We start from the raw sequence: 18289 nt of genomic DNA on the forward strand, positions 1-18289 counted from the left end.
AGAAGTAAAAGCATGGCCAAAGCTGGAAAGAAGAATTAGAAAATAACACTTTATTCTTTCTCTTTCCCTTGGTTTTTTTTCCCTTTTATACCTGCTCCTGACTCTTGACTGTTTTTTCATGCTGGGAGAATGTTCACAGATAGTGCTTTTCATTTGAGTTGTTCTCAAATGTTAGAGGAAACAAGCCTCATAAAAATTTGATTCAAGGTCTTTGGTTTCAGAGTCCTTGGCAATTTCAGTCTGTAAATACATTTTTATAATACATCGTTTTCAATTATTTTGCCAGTAGACACATATGTACAAGTACAGTAGCTTATCATACTGAATTACACAGGTGAATACTGCCCTGTTTTTCTGTGGCCTTAGTGCAGCTGCTGTTTTCCAGATCATCAAAGGATGAGCCGCCTCAGGTCCTCAGTGAGGAGGAGATGAACAGGCTGGGAGCGAGGATTGTGAAAGCAGAACTCATGGGAGACACGGTAATGGCTCTGAAAAACTGTCATGATTTACTGCAGCTTTCTCCAAAGCTCACAGCAATTTAATTGTTTGGGTGTGTTTTTTAAAAGGGTACTGATTCAAGCAAATAAAGACTTGCAAAATTTGGTAGGATTTGAAGGTATTGCTATTACAGTAATTTCTGCTTTAAATGCAGTATAGAGGATTCAGGACCCCAGGCTTTTTAGGATAAGCAGCATATCTAAACCAGTTGTTCTCTGCCCTTTTTATAGTATTTATTCTCTTTTCATAAAAAAAGGAGCAGGTGAAAACTACAAAGCTCCCTCTCTGTCTTTGTTATAAGGTAAACAGTGTCTGGAGCTTTGCTTTTTTCATCAGCTTTGTCACACGTAGGTGCTTGTGGTCCATAGCTCTGCTGTATAAGCGAGCTTATTAATTGTGATATGGAAATTGTAAAACTGAAAGGAATAGCATATGCCATTGCAGCCAGCTCTGCGCTGAGAACAGCTGTGGAATGCTTTGTGGTCCTGCTCTGATTGAGGTTGGTCTATGGAGCTGGGAGAAACAGCTGCATATTTATGTGTAAACATTTTATTTCAGCCAGCTACCTGAAGGAACAAGATTTTCACTCTTCAGCAACACAAAATTTGGAGGTTTATGTATTTTATGTATTACATTAAACATGGCTATAATGAGTTAATTCGCTTCAGTAGTACTGTCTGGAAGCTTCAGTTATAACAAGGTCAGAGTCCGTTAGTTTTTAAGCTGTGTTTTTCAAGTGCTTGGCTCTGATTAGCTGCTCTTAAGGAACTATTTTCATATTTTTTAGAAGCAAATGCTATCACTGTGGGCTTTTGTATTTATTTTTTAAGATAAATTTTTACTGCACCTGTTTAGTTTGCCTCTTGTGACATAATATTTGCACCAATATTTGCATCTTTAAGAAATAATAAATAAATATTTATTTATAGTAATACATAAAACATGTTAAGTCTCCAAGTGGTAATTTAATATTTCTTAAGAGCTATTGATTCTTTGATTTGTGGAAAGTTTTAGTATGTTTTGTCATTATTGCTGGATTAGGACATGGTGTTGATCCTTGTTAAAGCCCCTATCAGATAATTCAGATTTTGTTAGGAGAAAGTGTCCATTTTACAAATATTTTCTTTTCCAACCAATTTTATGTTACGAATTCTTTTCTCACAGGCTTTAGACATAGATGTGGGTATGTAGCTTTAAACATTTGAACAGCTATACCTTACCTAGAAATTGTGTCCCTTTTAAGTGTTATTATCATCAAAAGGTGAATTAAAAGTTACTTAAAGCAATGTATTTCCTACTAAGGTACAGTGTGAATTATTTAAATAGATGTGTTCATATGTTAGTCTCTAGATTTCTTAGTTAATACTAAAAAACATACACTAGTGAGGAAAAATATGCTTATGAAAGTAATTATGATAGGTTTGTGAGGGACTGGTGTCTAAGCTGTCTATAAGCCATCTATACACTAATTGCTAAAGTACTGTGGAGGGAAGGTTTTCCAAAGACTGATGGAAAGCAGCAAAAATTTGTAAACTTCTTTTTCTGATACTGCTCAGCTTCAGTAGCATTGCCTAAACAAAACTTTGGGCACAAATCTGTATTTTCAACCTGATGGAACTGAATGCAAGTGATTTGATGAAAAATATACACATATTCTGTGGGAACAGTGTAATTAATTTAATGTTGGATCATTTTGTTTTGTTTTGACCCAAATCATGTGGCAGAAACCAGTACTACAATTTATTATTATTTTTATAGATACAATTTTCTATATATGCACTCTGAATCAACCTAGTTAAAAAAAACCCCTAAAACCAAACAACAACAATTTAAATAATAAAATAGCTAATATAATATATATAATATGTAATAGCCTTGTGGCATTTTAAATATTTTTCATGGTCTTTCTCTAATCATATTGAAAATGCAGCTTGTTTAAGCAAGTTCATCCCCACACACCAGAACAGATGGTTATGTAACAGCATGTTCTGGTGGCTGGAGCTCGGGGTTGGCCATGCGGGCCAAATGAATTCTGAATCTATTTTTGTTACTGGTTTTCTGCCTGGTGTTGATCAAATGACTTAATTTTGGGTGGCAAGTATGGGCATGAGTGTTGGAGTCCAGTCAGTGTAAGTGACAGAGGGGTTAGAGTATAGTTCTGTTCTTTACAGGTTGATAGGCTGGCAATTCTGACCAATTCAAGATACTCTGGAATACTTCTATTTAGTTAAGAGTCAGATGGTTAAGGGAACACAGGAGCATCAAAACCAATTTGCACAAGACTGTAAACTGCTCTTATTTTCTACCTCTTGTACATTTTATTCTTAAGATAAGGTCTGAAGTGCAGATGTTGGACATGGAGTGTAGAGAGCTGTGAAACTTCATAGCAAAATTTTCTGAGAGCTATTTCCCTAGACCCATAGAGCTGATGTATGTGTGTAAAGGTGTGTATGTGTGTGTGTGTACAAGAAAAAAAATAAGCATATGATGTGTTCAAGCTTCCTTATTCAGCTTCCTATACATAAAGTAATACCTATGCTTAGTTATGCAAACCATTTATTAGTAGAACTTAATAATGCTAAAGAATACATTTTCTGGTCTTTTTATGGCAATGCTTGTTCCTATACTTCAGATGCCTCTATTCTGATCATTTTTTCATGTTATATCCTATAAAGAGTTGTGTGAATTATATTGACATTTTCTTTACTATTTTGTGTTATTAGAGTTTAAAATGTTATATCAAAACACAAAAACATGAAATTAATAGTTCATTTTGATATAAAATATGAAAAAAAATTTAGATAAACTAATGGAGTGCTATCACTTTTGTTGAAGGATTTAGCTTCAGAACTTCAAGCAAAACTTGACAGTGCTCGCAAGTTGAGAGAGACTCAGGGACAGATTCCAGCAAAGGCTGGCAGAGAGGTAAGTGGGAAAATATTTTCTTTTCTTTGCACTAATGTTACATGTATGATACAGGTAGCAGCTGAATTAGAGAACATCGGATGTACTCAGGAACATTAGAAAGTGTGACTGAGGTGAGTGACTGTCCAAATTGAATTGTACTTTTTGTTGGTAAACAAAACTTTGTCCATGGTGCTTTAGCAAATTCAATTTTTTTTTTTACTCATAATATTTCCTCAGCAAGGATATGTATCTTCCATTAAAAATGAAACTGATATGTGCTGGCTGCTACATGACTGCTGTCTCTGAAGAAGCTGGCACTTCCAAATGTTATTCCTTCTGAGGGGTGGTATTTAAGAAATGTAAGAAGGCTTTTCTGTACCAACATTGATATAAGGAAACAAGGCTAATACCTTAAGTTATGAGTTATCTTTCCTCATGTTGGAGAGGAAATTTTCAGACAAAAACTCATGTTCTTGTTCAGTTTTACCCCAGTTCCACAGTAAAAACTCAGGTGCTAGTGAATTAAGTTTTAAAAGTCACTAAATTTTTTTTTTCCTAAAAAAAGGCTTCATGTGAGACCTCATACACCAACTAGTATTTGTCCAGTCTTTAGAAGACAAATTAAACTGAATTACAATGTGTGGTCTCTGCCTGACTACCTTGTGATGATAGTATTTAAGTCTCACACTTGAATTCACAACAATTCAAAATTACAAAAGCTCTGTGTAGGTAGATTCTGCTTCATTGCCATGCAGTTCTTTGGCATGTTTTTCATATGTGTAAAAAAACCCCTAAATAAAGCAGACTGGAGTTGGGTAATTACACAGGAAAAAATCCATTCAGATTTTAAAATTGGGAAGTAAAGATCATGTTGTGGGTGAGCCTCACAAATGCTGCTGGACACCTATTCCTTAGGTACTGAGTTATGGATAACAATTTTGGTCAGGTCTGGTCTTCAACCATATTCTGATTTTTATCTTAATTTTTAATTAGAGTGTTTTTACAACTATCAGTCATTGCAAAAATACCAGATGTAAATATTTATGAGTATCCTTGGCCTGTGCCTCTTTCCTGGCTCCTTTTAGTCTGTATTAGGTGGTTTTTGAGTGTCAGAAGTCCATCAGAGCTTACAGTTGCTCTGTCCTAAGCCCTGTCTTTGTGATGCCAGGCTGTTTTTACTGATTTTACAGCTTTGAATTGGTTTTGACTAGTGGGACACAAGCAGGATGTGTTTGGTACTCCTGTGTACCAAGGGCCAGCTAAGTCACCTTGTGTGTCAGTAGCCCAGATGTTCAGAACCCATCCCATAGCACAAGGGAAGCTGCTTTGGGAAGGGGTGTTTGGCTCTGCATGACCCTGCCTTCCTGTGGCACAGACCACCCAAGTGCCAGCCTCTGCCAGTTCACACAGGTGTGCTCCAGGTGAGGTACCTGAAGCAGTTGCCACAGAAATGGTTTTCCAGACAGATACCCTATTGATCCCAAAGCTTGACAGCTGTGCCTGCATTACCAGTAACAAACATGAAACATTTTGTCTCAGGCAGGTCTGTCTGTGCTTCTGCAGAGCAGCACGGCCAGTGTCATGCTGGGTGCTCCTGAAGTGTGTCTTTGCCTTATTGTAGTTTCTGTTGAGAGAGCTGGGGAGATAAATCAGGAAGCAGTGAATCCAATTTTGAATGCATCTCCCTAGGAAGTTTTTTTCTTAATTAATTGGACACGGATCAATTTCCCAATTCTGTTCCCTGTGTGACTGAGTGAAGACTTACCCTAGTATAAGGGGGTGTATGAATGGCTGGGGTTTGTACAGAGGACAGGAGCAATTCTTTTGATAGTGGTGCTGGTTTATTCTGCCATAAAGTGATCAAGAAACTACAGACTGAAGGGACTATAAAGTGTTAGCTTAAATCATATTTTAATTTTATATAATTTTATTTTGTTTATAAGTGGGAGTAGAGGCAAATATAGCTTTTACAGTGAGACTTAGTGACTAGTTTTGTAATTTTTTTGACTTAGACAAGAATTCTACCCCAAGCAATCTCAAAAATGTGGTTGTGAAGTACAGTTTTCAAAAACTGTCGTTTGGAGTTTAAAAACATTGTGTTTCTCAGCTGATATACTTCACTAAGTCTCAGCTTGGATAGAACCCCTCCTTCACTGCAGGCTGCCTTAAATATGTAACCCTATGAATTTTAGCATGAATACAGTTAAATTATCTGTTAATGGAATTCGGGATCTTAATGGGTATTGTAGCTAAATGCTTGAGCCACATTTAGATTGTGCTTGTTTTATCTTTGAGTAGGAGGCAACCTTCAGGGTCGATGGAAATCAAAAAACTTTTCATTTCATTTGGGATAGAATGAAATTATGCTTATTTTCAGATGCTTATTGTCTAATTTGTCATGGGCATTTTGAGAAAGCAAAGCTGCACTTTGAGTCCTGGTGAAACTCTGTAAAGAGAAGGCTGCTGTACCATAGGGTGTCTGAGTTGGGATCGGTGATGAAAATGATACCAATTGAATGTAAGGAGACAGCAGAAAATGGTGGAGACTTCAGCATTTACAAAACAACTTCCATGTGTTTGTTCATAGTTTACCACTTAAATACAGTTTGCATTTCTGTTCTGAAAGTGCTACACAACCCTATATGTTATTGCAATGATTATGAGGATGTCACTTCTGCCATTGTCAGTACCAGTCACAACTGATGTAATTTATACTTTTATTCAGTATTTTTAGATAACAAACTGGATCTGGAACAGTGGTACTCCTGTGGGGCACATAATTTGCAGTGGGTTTTGCTACTATAAAAATTGGAATGCACGGATTTAAATGAGGAAGAGGCAGAATATACAATATATCCTTTGGAAGGTGCTTATCATGAACATCTGGTCCAACAACATGGTGGCGGATGAATATAGTATAAGAGTATGCATCTTTTAAAAGTGTTTTCAATCCCAAATGAAGAAAAGCTTCTCAACCCAAAGCCTTTTTCTGTATTCCATAGAACATAATTAGTATGCAGGAAACAGAAAGTAGTTTCTGCTGAGCAAACGCTAGAGACAGTTTTCAATAATGATGAATTGCATTTGAAAGACAAAAATCAATACAAAATTGAATGAAAGCTGGAAGGTGGTACTTTAAGCAGAATAACATGGTAGAGTATAGAGTCACTGATTATTTAAAAGAAGAGAGTTCTGAAAAATAGAAACAGCTATAGGCTTTTCTGTTATGCATTTGAGAATAGGTAGGGAAAATATGAATTATTTAATCACAGAAAATCTTCATCTGAATAACTGAATTTTCTGTGGAAGTCCTTCAGCCTTTGGTCTATTATGAGTGTTTTTCTACTGAAGAGTATTCAGTGCTTGGGCATAGAAGCCTCTTGGGCATAGAAGACATCCATAGAGTAAGACTTGAATTTTGGCAGGCACAGCATTTCACTTTACAGTGGCTGACATGGTGCTGCTTTAAAGGAGGAAACCTTTTCTAGGCTACCTGTTGCATCTGTGAGAGTAACTCCTGGCCATTGCTTGTACATCTCAGGAGGAGAAGATTTATAGTGCAAGGAAAAGTTAATTTGGTGAGTTTTATGGCATAAGTGGGACTCATCTTTTACTGAATATATTTCATAATATTAAGAATTCCCCGTATTTCAAGCACTTCTGCTATTTTTAATTATTCTTCTTGAGTATAAATAATAAGGTTGATTATGTTTCCAACACCTCCTGTCTGAACACAAATTTTGATGTATTGAAGTTCTGATGTTTAATTTGGATTCCTGAGAGTCATTAGACTCCAGACTGAGGGAGAATAGTGGGGAAACTAGCTCACTATAAATAATATTTTTTAAAATTCTTTTTGAACAACTAACACTGGTTTTTACAAAAGAAACTGAGTAAAACAGGTTGGCTTAAATCTCAAATCCTGCTTGTCTGAAGGGGGCTTACAGAGAAGCCAGAGAGGGACTCTTTGTTAGGAGCTGTAGTGACAGGACAAGGAGTAATGGGTGCAAAGTGAAAGAGGTAAAATTTGGGTTAGATATTAGAAAGAATTTTTTTACTGTGAGGATGGTGAGGTGCTGGAACAGGCTGTCCAGTGAGGTTGTGGATGCCCCGGTCCTGACAGTGTTCCAAGGCCAGGCTGGACAAGGCCTTGAGCAACATGGACTGGTGAGAGGTCCTGCCTATGGCAGGGGGTTGGGGCTAGAGGATCTTTAATGTCCCTTCCAAACCCTTAATATTCTCTGATCCTAGAAAATTGCATCCATTGCATCCCATTGTTTATAGTTCTGCCGTAGGAGAGACAGGATGGAACATGCTGGATCTTTACCCAGAGAAATGATTTGCTGCACAGTTACTATCCTGAGACAAGTAAACCATGTGGCACCTGAGACGAATCAGATGTGGAACAAACCTGAAATAATGTTCTCTTGGTTTCAGTAATGATAATGGGGAAAACAAGAATGTATGTTTATTTTTCATATGTTTTCAAGATTGACCTGTTCAAAAATAGCTTAAAAATAGCAGTGATTCTTTGGAGAAATAGACAGTTATCTCAAAGTCAGGTGGTATGTGTGGACATGTGTGTTTCTGCATATTTGTGTATACATGTAAAATTTAGATAGCGATTAGTACTTCAGAGTAGGAAGTGAAAGAAAGAAGGAAAGGAATGCTTCTGATGTGTGGGGGTTTTTATTTAAAAAGAAACCAAGCCAGTGCTAAACAAACAGTAAGTAAAAGCCAAATCACCCTGAAAATTAATGTTCAAAATTGCAGGTGTACCAGGTTGTTAAATTTTAGGTTTGGGAATTGAGACTGTAAACACAGTTTTTTTTCTGCAATGAAAATATTTGGTTGTCAAAATTTACCTGTAATATGTTTTCATAACTTTCATTCTGACTTAACCAATGCAGAATTTAAATACAGCTGTAGGATAGACTTGCCATATATAAAGAATGCTTTAAAAATGATTTTAAATTGCTTGGCATAGAAGTATTGCTGAGACACTTGTGCAAAAACTAGAAGGCTGGGGATTAATGATCCTCACTAAATGCACAGTAAAAATCTGAGATTTTATTTGAAACTTCAGATGGTGGGGAGATAAAGCAACAGATGGCTCATGGCCTGTTTACTCTCAGATGTTTTCAGCTCATCATATTTCCTGATTCCTGCTGTTCCATCACACTTGAATCTTGTCTGCAAGATGGCTGTGCCTTTCTTTCTTCAGCAAAAGTTTGTGTTTTCCCTACAGACTTGACTAGCTCTAAATGTAGCACAGAGTAATGAAAGGGGTATGAGGTGCAGAACAGCTTTCCTATCATTAATGCATACGTTTAAAAAATAATCGGTGTATGCTGTTATTGATTAGTTTATTTCCTGAACGTTCTTGTTGATGTCAGTAAGAGTGTATTACACAATTATTTAAAACAAATACATATTAAGTCAAAGTGGTTTATCTTCCTGAATGTAATTCATAGGAATGTGGCTTTTGCAATTAAAACATATTGGAAAAATTGTATTAGTAAGTAAATGATGTAAAATATCATTTCAGAGCACCTAAAAAGTATAAAATGACAGAATAGCTAAAACTTCTTAGAATTCAAACTGAGAATACAAAAACTTCCAAGTATGCTTTAACAGCAGAGAAAAAACCATATCCAAGTGCCGTGCAGCACTTGTAACTGATGGTGCCATTTTTTCTGGCTGTATTTTCTGCCACACCATGTTAAATTTCTGCATATTTTTACTGCTGTATTTACCATTTCACTGTGTTAAATCAGTTGATAAGATGAAATAGAAATCTGTGGACTTAAGAACCAACATGCTTCAATACTTCTCTTTTTTTTATGGTTGGAGTATATATGTTTTGTGTCAGATGTTCTTGCTGTAAAAACAAGCCATCTAGTCATTACAGTTTTCACAAATTTTCTTACTTCTCATACCTACAGTGGCTCATTGATGTGGCTAAGTGACTAATCATTTCAAAGTGTAGCTAACAATTTAGAGTATCAAACTGAATATTTAGAGCTTTGTTTAAGGTTGTATTTTCAAGACTATGTGGCTTCCTGAAATCCAGGATATTATTTTAAAATCAGACTTAATTGCTTTAGTTTTCTCCATTTCTAGGTGCATCAATGGACAGACACATTACAAGCTGCTGTAAGTTATATGTTACTAGTTGCAGTTTTACTTCGACAGGCTGGCAGTATGGCTTAATTAATTTGACTCTAGATTTGTGTCTGTGGCCATTCTACTCAAGAGATGATATTCTGATCACCTTGTCTTAAAGATGCTCTAAGAAAATAAGTACTGAGCAGAAATAGAAGGATTTCTGCATGCAGGGCTAATGTCAAAGACATTCATTGTAAAAGGAGATTAATGAAGATTAATAAACTGCTTATTCTGAGTAATAAACAGTTTAGCCAAAATAACCTTTTTGTAATATAAGGACAAAGAATTGCTGAATTTTAAGGGGCAACTGACTTTATATCAATAAGAACAAATGAAGTTTTTTACTTATTGTGTTTGTAACCAGTGTCACTCACTTACTGGCAGAAAAAAAGGATGGAGACCTAATCCTTTTCCATGGTTTGGAATTTTTGGATTTTTGTTTAGTCCAGTGCTTTGTACACAAACCAAGCACCGCCTGATACAGATGCTGTTCTGTAGGATAGTTCACCTCTGTGTTGCAACCTGCAACACAGATTTTCTAATGCTTCTCTTCACTGTTAAACACAAGGGCCTAATTATGGCAATGCAACTTTCTGATCTTGTAAAGCCTTTTAAAAATCCCATTACTGTGTTAGCACCTTTTGAATGTGTAATAGTGACTCATTAATATATTTATGAAGTCTTTCTTGAAGTACTAAATTTTTAACCTAGTTTTTAGAAGTTTGCTTTTGCTTTCCTTCCTCATGATGCTAATTCTCTCAGTCTTATCTTTTTTCTACTTTAAGAAATCCAGATCAAAGATACAACATGTATGCAGTGGACTGCTGTTATAGGCCTCTGACCATTTTAATTTCATCCTCCTGTGAGATGCAAACCTTAGTCTTGCCATAGAGAATGGTTAAACTACTGATTTTTATAAGCATTACATTGAAGGCTACAATGCCACTATTCACAGCAAATGTTAGAGCCTGAAGGGGAGCTTAGATGCTTTGAAGCCTGTTACTTGGGGACTCCAGGTTGGGAATAAAATGAATCCTAAACATAAGACATAGTCCCCTTAGGACTAGCCAGCACTGAAGGAGGCAGACACTCTTCCTACATGGGATTTACCCATCCTTGTGGTAACTGGTGGTTATGTGTGACTGCAAGCTGAGAGCCTAAGGGAAGGGTAACTGGAATGGGAGGAGAAGGAACAAAGGAAGCAAACAGGAGACAGTAGATGGGAGAAATAGCTGAGTCCAGCACTCTGAGAAGTGCTAGATATCTTTTGGACACTTACTATAACATGAGGACAGACTTTTCCAGTAGAGGAATAAGACAATATCCAAAGCATTTCCATTCACCAGAGACTGTAGGGGAAAGGAAACAGGTGGCATGCTTAATGCAGCATCTGATTTAACAAAGCTAGCATTTGGTTGTAGAGGCTAGTTCCTTGCTCAAGACTGTTCCTTTGTTATTCCTTTATTATTCTGTGCTTGTACCACTTGAATGTAGCTCTCAGTAAACATGTGCAGAACGCTTTCAAATCATGCAGCATCCAGCTTTTTGTTGGCTCAGTAATTAAAAATATTTTTTTAACTTTATTTGTTCCCTACCATACAATACACTGACTATTAAAATATATTTTATTCCTAATAGCTATTAGCATTGAAAACTGAGTGGATCTTGTCTCAGATGCTTGGCCTGACTACATTTGTTCACCTCACTACTTCATTTGCTCCTCAAATTAAGCTGTGCATCTGATGTGGCAGAGGATTTCCACTTCCTCTTGCTGGATTATGGAATAGGAATAATATCCGGAGAGTTCAAAATTCTTATTGAGATGGGTACCGGGTACCCTATTGATTTATGTATTTAATTCAAATCTTCTATCTTTCAAAACCAGACTTGTCTGCTTGTTTTGTTCAGTTGACTCTTAATTGCTGTGTAGCAGTTTGTACATTTGGTGAGAACAACTGTGTACTTTGCATATTTAATTGGCCTGAAGTAAAAAGTCGTGTTCCTTAATTAATAGCAACAAACAATTCCTCTCTCACTCAGGAAATAGACCCTATTTTTATTCATTTCAGACTGTACACTATATTGTTTGTTTAGCAGTCATCACAAGATTTAGGGATAGTGACTGAGCCTCTTCTCCAGTTTCAATTTTAACATTTAAGAATAGGTATATTAAAAATACTTTAATATATGTTTTAAACTTATTGTTGCACTTAACAGAAATATTATTTATCTGATTATAATTATTAATGAGTATTTGTTATGTCACAGTGGCCACATTATGTTACCATATACTATGTCATATAGTCATGGGAATACAGGTGTAAAGAAAATATCAATAGATAAAAAGAGAACATTAAGTAACTTTTGCAGTTAGGTTGATATCCACACTCCTTAAAAAGTCTGTTACTTCTGTGAGTGGTGGATTGTTCCTGCAAAGGCTCTTTCTCAGTATGATGTAATTGTTCAAGTGTAGAGGAAGTCTAGTTTTTATTTTGCTTGTGTGAACTTATCCATTACAAATGTTGGATACATTGCCCCAGAATTCCCAGGATCAGCCTTTGGCACATTTTAAAGCTTTTTATTATATTGGATGCTTTCCATTATTTTTGTACTAAGACCTATTAAAGGGATATAATATATGCTGAAGGATGTGGACATTGCATGTTACAATTCTTTTTTGGAAGCTCTAGTGAAAATCATTACTTCATGGCAGCTTACTAAAAAAACCTCCTTTTACTGATATTTCAGTTTAAAGATGATTTCTAAAGTTCTAGTTTCATTTCAAAAAGTGCTGTTGAATAAAATACAATTAATATATTATTCAAATGTCACCTTCTGATAATGCTGTAACCACTTGAGCATCTTTTTCTACCAGAAAGCTTTTTGTTTCTGATGTGTTTAGAAATAACTTCACTAATTATTGTTAGTAAGATTCTACTAAAAATCCATTTTTTGTGTGAATACAATTAACTTTTATGCTATATTTTTAAGTCAGTTCTATTTAGATAGGGTTTTGAGGTTTGAAGGATGTTTTTACCTCTAATAACATCTTTAATCTTCTGAATAATCATGTTTGGCTTGCTTCCATTGAATTCATTTTGGTTCCTAGTATGCTTTTGCTGTTAGTCTCTAACATGACTTCACATTGGTTTTCATGCTGTCCATAAGTATTTTATCCTTTTATCTGCTTCCTTTAATCTCTCTTTGAAGGACCACTTTGATTTCTTTGTACTTTGTATTCTAAAGGTAAAAATTACTATAATTTTTTGACTTTTTTTTTCCCTCTGGAATACTGAATCTGAATACATTATAGTCAGTATTACATGCTTTGTGTCAGGACTCAGGACTCTTGGAAATTAGGGAGAAAAAACCTCAAAGCCTCATAAAGCAGACAAAACCTTGCTAGCTATAGGGTTCTGACCCAAAGAATTCAGTATGTATTATATCTATCACTCCCCTCTCCATTCCCTGTCCCTGTCCTAACTCATTCCAGATTCTCTGCTGCTGCTTGTATGTTAGTGTGTAAGCATGCAGAAATGGGAGGAAAAGAGAAAGTGCAAATGTTGCTTGGATCTAATATTTTAGAGCCCTTCTTCAAAGACAAAGAAAGTCTGACACATAGAACACCTTGTGAATTCCATCAGCTTTTGGGAAAATAACAGCCTGCACATCAATGACATCCTTTTTGAAATGTCTGTGTTAAGAATTTTAGTGAAGACAAATTTGGGGATGGCTGTCATTAAAAGGAATTAAATATTTGTAAGTTGGTATAAGAATCTGGTATTTACTGTTCTTTGCAGTTGTTGAAGCACTGCTGTTGTAATGACTGTTGGTTTTAGTGATCTGTGTATTTTAAAAGTCATGTATACAGTGAGGTTAAAGTTTAGAGACTGGGAATGGAAAAGTTCATCCTTTCCTTGTCTCGGTAAAACAAAGGTGTGGGGAAGGAGAGACCTGAAGTTAGCATCTTTTTGGAGACATTATGTGGGCAGCAGGTAAAAGGAGCTGAATGACTGGGAAGATGCTCCTGGCAGAGGATTTCACATGAGCAGGACCCTTCAGAAGTGGCTACTTGGAAGATTATTCACTGAGAACTGTAAAGGGTCTGCTATGTGGATTTGATTAGTTCTCTTGGGAGAGCTCTGTATCCCTGCTTGGCCATGTGGATAGGGTGAGTTTTTCCTCTACAAAGGTCTGTGCAATTTCAGACTTATTAGCAATGCTCTGGATTTTTGAGATTTCACTGCAATATCTGTGGTTATGTGTTCAACCTCCAAACTTGTAAAGTCACCCAAATTTTAAAGGAATTGTGGCATTGTAGAAGGTTGCTACATTCATTGTAGAAGTTTGATACATTCTTATTGATGTTGTCATCTTTGCTTTCTGTATCTGCTGTGAATACGGTTTTATGGCATGGTAAAACCTGGTCCCCCCAGTCTGGCTGTTTGTGTCTCAGTCAGCTGCGACCTTTATATCTCATGACATGTGTGGGGTGAATGCACACAGCCTTTTTCTCCCATTGGAATGAACCACCTTTTCTCCCCCTACCAATAGGGACAAAAGCCCTTACATTGTGAAAAAGGAATACTTGAGGTACAGATTACACACAAATAAAATGTATCTGGCTGATGCTGGAAATAAGTATGTTGTATTCTCTGAAAATATCATTATTGTTATTGGAGCCAAAGTTGTGCTGGACATCCTGGTTTGCTTTGCAAAATGAGATTTGCCTTTGGTGTTACAGAAGAGAGAGGTCTGGCTTACCCAGGCAGCTTTTTGGTCCATAACTTCTACCTTCATATGACTTTCCTTGGAAAAATGTAATTAAGCTGTTGAAGTATACTTCAGTATCTACTGATTTACCAGACTTTATTTGGGTTTCTGGGACAAGCTTTCCTTAGGCAAGCATGGCAGGTGGAAAGCAGTTTGGTAGAAAATAGCTTGAAATGGAGATTAATGAAGTTGTTTATAAGATTTGACAAAGGCTGTCCTAATACCATCTGATTAAGTAGTGGCCCCATTATGTGCTCTAATTTAATCAACTGATTTACCTAAACATCTTTGGAGTATAATCAGGAAGTTCACAGGCTTTTTAACGATTTTAAAAATTATTCTTAATATTTTAGAAAGCAAAATACTTACTTTTTGGTGAAGAATTTCTGCCTTTTTTCCCCCTCTCTGTGTTTGTATATATCTATCCCCTATATCTATATAGGGCCCCCCTATCAAGTGGGGGCCCTATAAAGAACCTTTCATGAAGACAAGTTCTATAACTTTTTGGGGAACAGAGGTGAGGGTGTTTGTTCTCCACACTCCCAATCTAGAGTGGTAAAAGAAGTGGTAATGGGCTGTAGGTTTTTAGATGGTTTTCAGGAATACAGCATTATAACGATGGTGGTGTTTATTAATTCAATATTATCTCTTTAACTCTTTCAGAAGCATTATGTGTCTATCTGTATGAGATAAAGCTTTATGTGAAAAAAGCAAGAATACAAACTTGGTTCTTTCAGAAAGAAAAGCTCTGCATTTAATTTATTGAATGCATTTTTAATACTTTTTTCTCTTTTTGAATGTGAAAAGAATACCTCACTAAGGTGAAACTGTCTACTTTGAATTATACTGAACACACAAAATGTAAAGAATCTGTTGCTTAATCTTTAGGATTTTAAACACTTATTTCATGTGGATTAGGTATTTCTTTTGGCTTGTCTGTACCATCTGTTTTAAAATATGTCTTAAAACCTGACACAGGCTTCAAGCCGTCAAGAAGATGAAGAAGTGGTCCTTGTGAGAACAGATGGAAGTGGAAGGGCATGGCCTGTGATGGGAACAGCAGAGCCACTGGAGGCAAAAGGAGGACGAAGAAAGCACCAGATGGTAAGTTTTACAAATCTGAGTACTGAACTGCACCTCTTGACTGATTTTGTAGTTTTACTTTTATATTGCCATAATTAATGAGTATCTTATTAGAATGTCAGTAGGTAGTTTAAAAGTTCCTTTTGGAAGATTGTCGCAGACATCTTTTATGAAAAATCCTTTCTTAGGGTTTTTCCTTCTGAGAAGCTGCAGTTTCAGCAACAAAATGTAAACAATGGTTATCTGCTGCTGTGGAATGCAACAGGTGCATCTGTGACTGGCCCATCTTGGATGTTTATAATTAATGGCCAATCAAGGACTGAGCTATCTCGGACAGCGTCCGAGAGAGCTGCCTTTTGTTATCATTTTCTTTTCTTGTCTGTTCTTAACTTAGATAGCTTCTGAGGAAACCTTTCCTTCTATTTCTTTCTAGTGTACTTAAAATGTAATATATATATATATATCATAAAATAATAAATCAAGCCTTCTGAACATGGAGTCAACATTCTCATCTCTCCCTTCACCTGAAAACTCCTGTGACCATTGTCACAGAAGTTGATTGTAATTAAGTATTAAAGTACATATTTATTAAGCATATATTCAGTTTATTTTCAGATTGCATTTCCCAAGGGATCGCTTTAGGGCTTATCTAAATGCATGTTCAGGGAAAAGTTATCACAGTCTCTTTAGTTTATATTACACAAAGTTATGTAAATAACAAAGATTAGCAGAGCTGAATATTTCCAAATTAAGAAAGATTTTGCTGAGGTACTCAGGTCTCAGGGGCTAATTTCACTTCAGTTCTAACAAAAAGTATGACTACTGATGACAATAATAATTAATCCTAATCTTTTGTAACAAAAAACCTAATCTTTGTAACAAAGTGCTTTGGGGAACAATAAGAAACTTGGAAGCTGGAGCAGTGTTTTATTCTTAGGATAATTACTTCTAACAGTAAATATAGTAGCAGTTTGATCTTTTTGAGATAAGAGGAGGTGACACTACCTCATAATTCTAGCAAGCATTCTTGATTAGTAGGACAGATCAGTTTGCAACACTGCTGTGGAGAAGTGAAAGACAGAGGAGGGTAAGGAATTTGTTGTCATCGTCCTGTTGTTTCCATTTTGGAAAATGCTGTCCTGCTTTATGTTAATGACCACTTCCTGTACTCCTTTGGAATTATTCTAATCCTATTCTAAGGGACATCTCTGTTCCTTTGTGCACTCTAAGGTGGCAACATTTCCGAGAGATACCATTCACACAAGTTTTCGGTACTGTCTGTGTTTCAGTAATCTGTGACTTTACAAAAGCTTTAGAGTTGTCAATAATGAAAATTAGTTTTTAGGATATTTCATTTTTATGAGCTAATTAACTGTTTCAGTGAAGTACTGTCTATCTTTCCTGAGTGTTGATGTTGTTGCTCTGATACCTTAAGGATGTTAAGGATATAGTGACGTTGGTAAGAGGCTATATTTTTATTTAGACATACTGATGCAATTGAAGAAAGGGAAAGATGTTTTTCTCCTTAGATAAAATGGAGCTGTTAGCCCCAATGTTTCAGATCTGCATACCTTGATTCATGAGTCTTTAAACTTGTTGAAATTTTTAGGGTCTGAATTGTGTAGCTGATCTTTTCTGATTAGGTTAATATTTATTTTTAATATGTTTGCTTCCAGATGCCTACTCATGTAGATAAAGAGAGAGTAAGGTATTTTCAGGATGATGATAATGTGAACTTGAAGGATTTGGTCAAAAATGAGAAGATGAGAACAGCAGAGGATCAAAACTCACTGTTCATGCGTATGGCATCAAAGGTAAGGTGCTGTGTGTATGACTTTTTAATTAAGCATGTTTTATTAGAAATATCAGGGAGGACGTGAGGCCTGAGTAAAGGGAAGGCCTGAAAGAAGATGAGATTTTTTTATGGCTACAGAATTAAGCAGGACTGTCAAAAATAGGGGCCATTGTAAATTGTAGAATTACCAAGTACAAAGCGAGGAATTTTCTAACATTGTGAAACATCTGAATGGATTCTTAAGATTCACTTAACAGTGTTGCTGGAGAGACGTACATATTTTAGTGATGTGAGTCACCTGTCCTATTTTAAATGGTCTCTGAAAGGCATTGTGGGTATAACAGGAATTAAAATGTCTAGTTCAGACACAGGAGATTATTCCATAGAACTCTCAAAGAAAAAGGAAGAGATCCCATCACAGGCATTGAGGCAGTGAATTCAGATGACAGACAGGGTTGATGAAGGCAAAATGTTGATAATGTTGAAGGTGAATGAGACCATGACTGTACGTATACAAGAGGCTGTTGATGCCTGATTTGAGAGTTGTTGTGAGTCTGCAAACATTGTCTCAGTGCTGGTGTGATTAAAAGGACAATCAGAATTTTGGAGGTTATGAAAAGGGAGTATTTAGCATTTTAAAGCATGTAGTGAACACATCATGCATATCTTGAATGCTGCCCAAACTGTTAAAGCATACCCTGTGTTCAGGAGCACAGAGCAGTGGCCATCTGAAAAAAACCTAAGTAAACAGAATTTCTTCAGCTTGGGGGGGAATGGGTGGATGGGTAAGGGAAGGCAGCTTCTAGAACAGAACTATTAGCATAAAAGTTTAATAGAATACAATTATTTTTGTTTCTCATATGGGCTGTGGCCACAGAACAGATAACATGAAGGAGTGGTTTGAGATTTTTTTTCAGTGAAGAAGGTAAGTGTAGAACTTGTGTTGTAGAGCATGAAATGCAATGGAGGCCTTGATTGTGAGTTGGAGAAAAAAAATATAGCAACTTAGTGAAATACAGTTTCATTGTTAAATATTGAATAGGGAGATCTAGATAGGTTTTGGCT

General features: G+C 36.1%; 1 protein-coding gene across 2 annotated transcripts in view; it reads left to right on the top strand.

Annotated features, from left to right (window-relative positions):
• Nucleotides 1-18289, top strand: part of CWF19L2 (CWF19 like cell cycle control factor 2) — a 60609-nt gene that overhangs the window by 22555 nt on the left and 19765 nt on the right. For both annotated transcript variants that reach the window (XM_058019058.1, XM_058019057.1), the window contains 4 exons: nucleotides 386-479; nucleotides 3334-3423; nucleotides 15325-15450; nucleotides 17106-17243. In XM_058019058.1, the coding sequence (XP_057875041.1) occupies nucleotides 386-479; nucleotides 3334-3423; nucleotides 15325-15450; nucleotides 17106-17243 (448 nt within the window). The remainder of the gene's footprint in view (nucleotides 1-385; nucleotides 480-3333; nucleotides 3424-15324; nucleotides 15451-17105; nucleotides 17244-18289) is intronic.

Source organism: Melospiza georgiana, chromosome 2, assembly GCF_028018845.1.
Source record: "Melospiza georgiana isolate bMelGeo1 chromosome 2, bMelGeo1.pri, whole genome shotgun sequence".
In the NCBI taxonomy this organism is placed as follows: domain Eukaryota; kingdom Metazoa; phylum Chordata; class Aves; order Passeriformes; family Passerellidae; genus Melospiza; species Melospiza georgiana.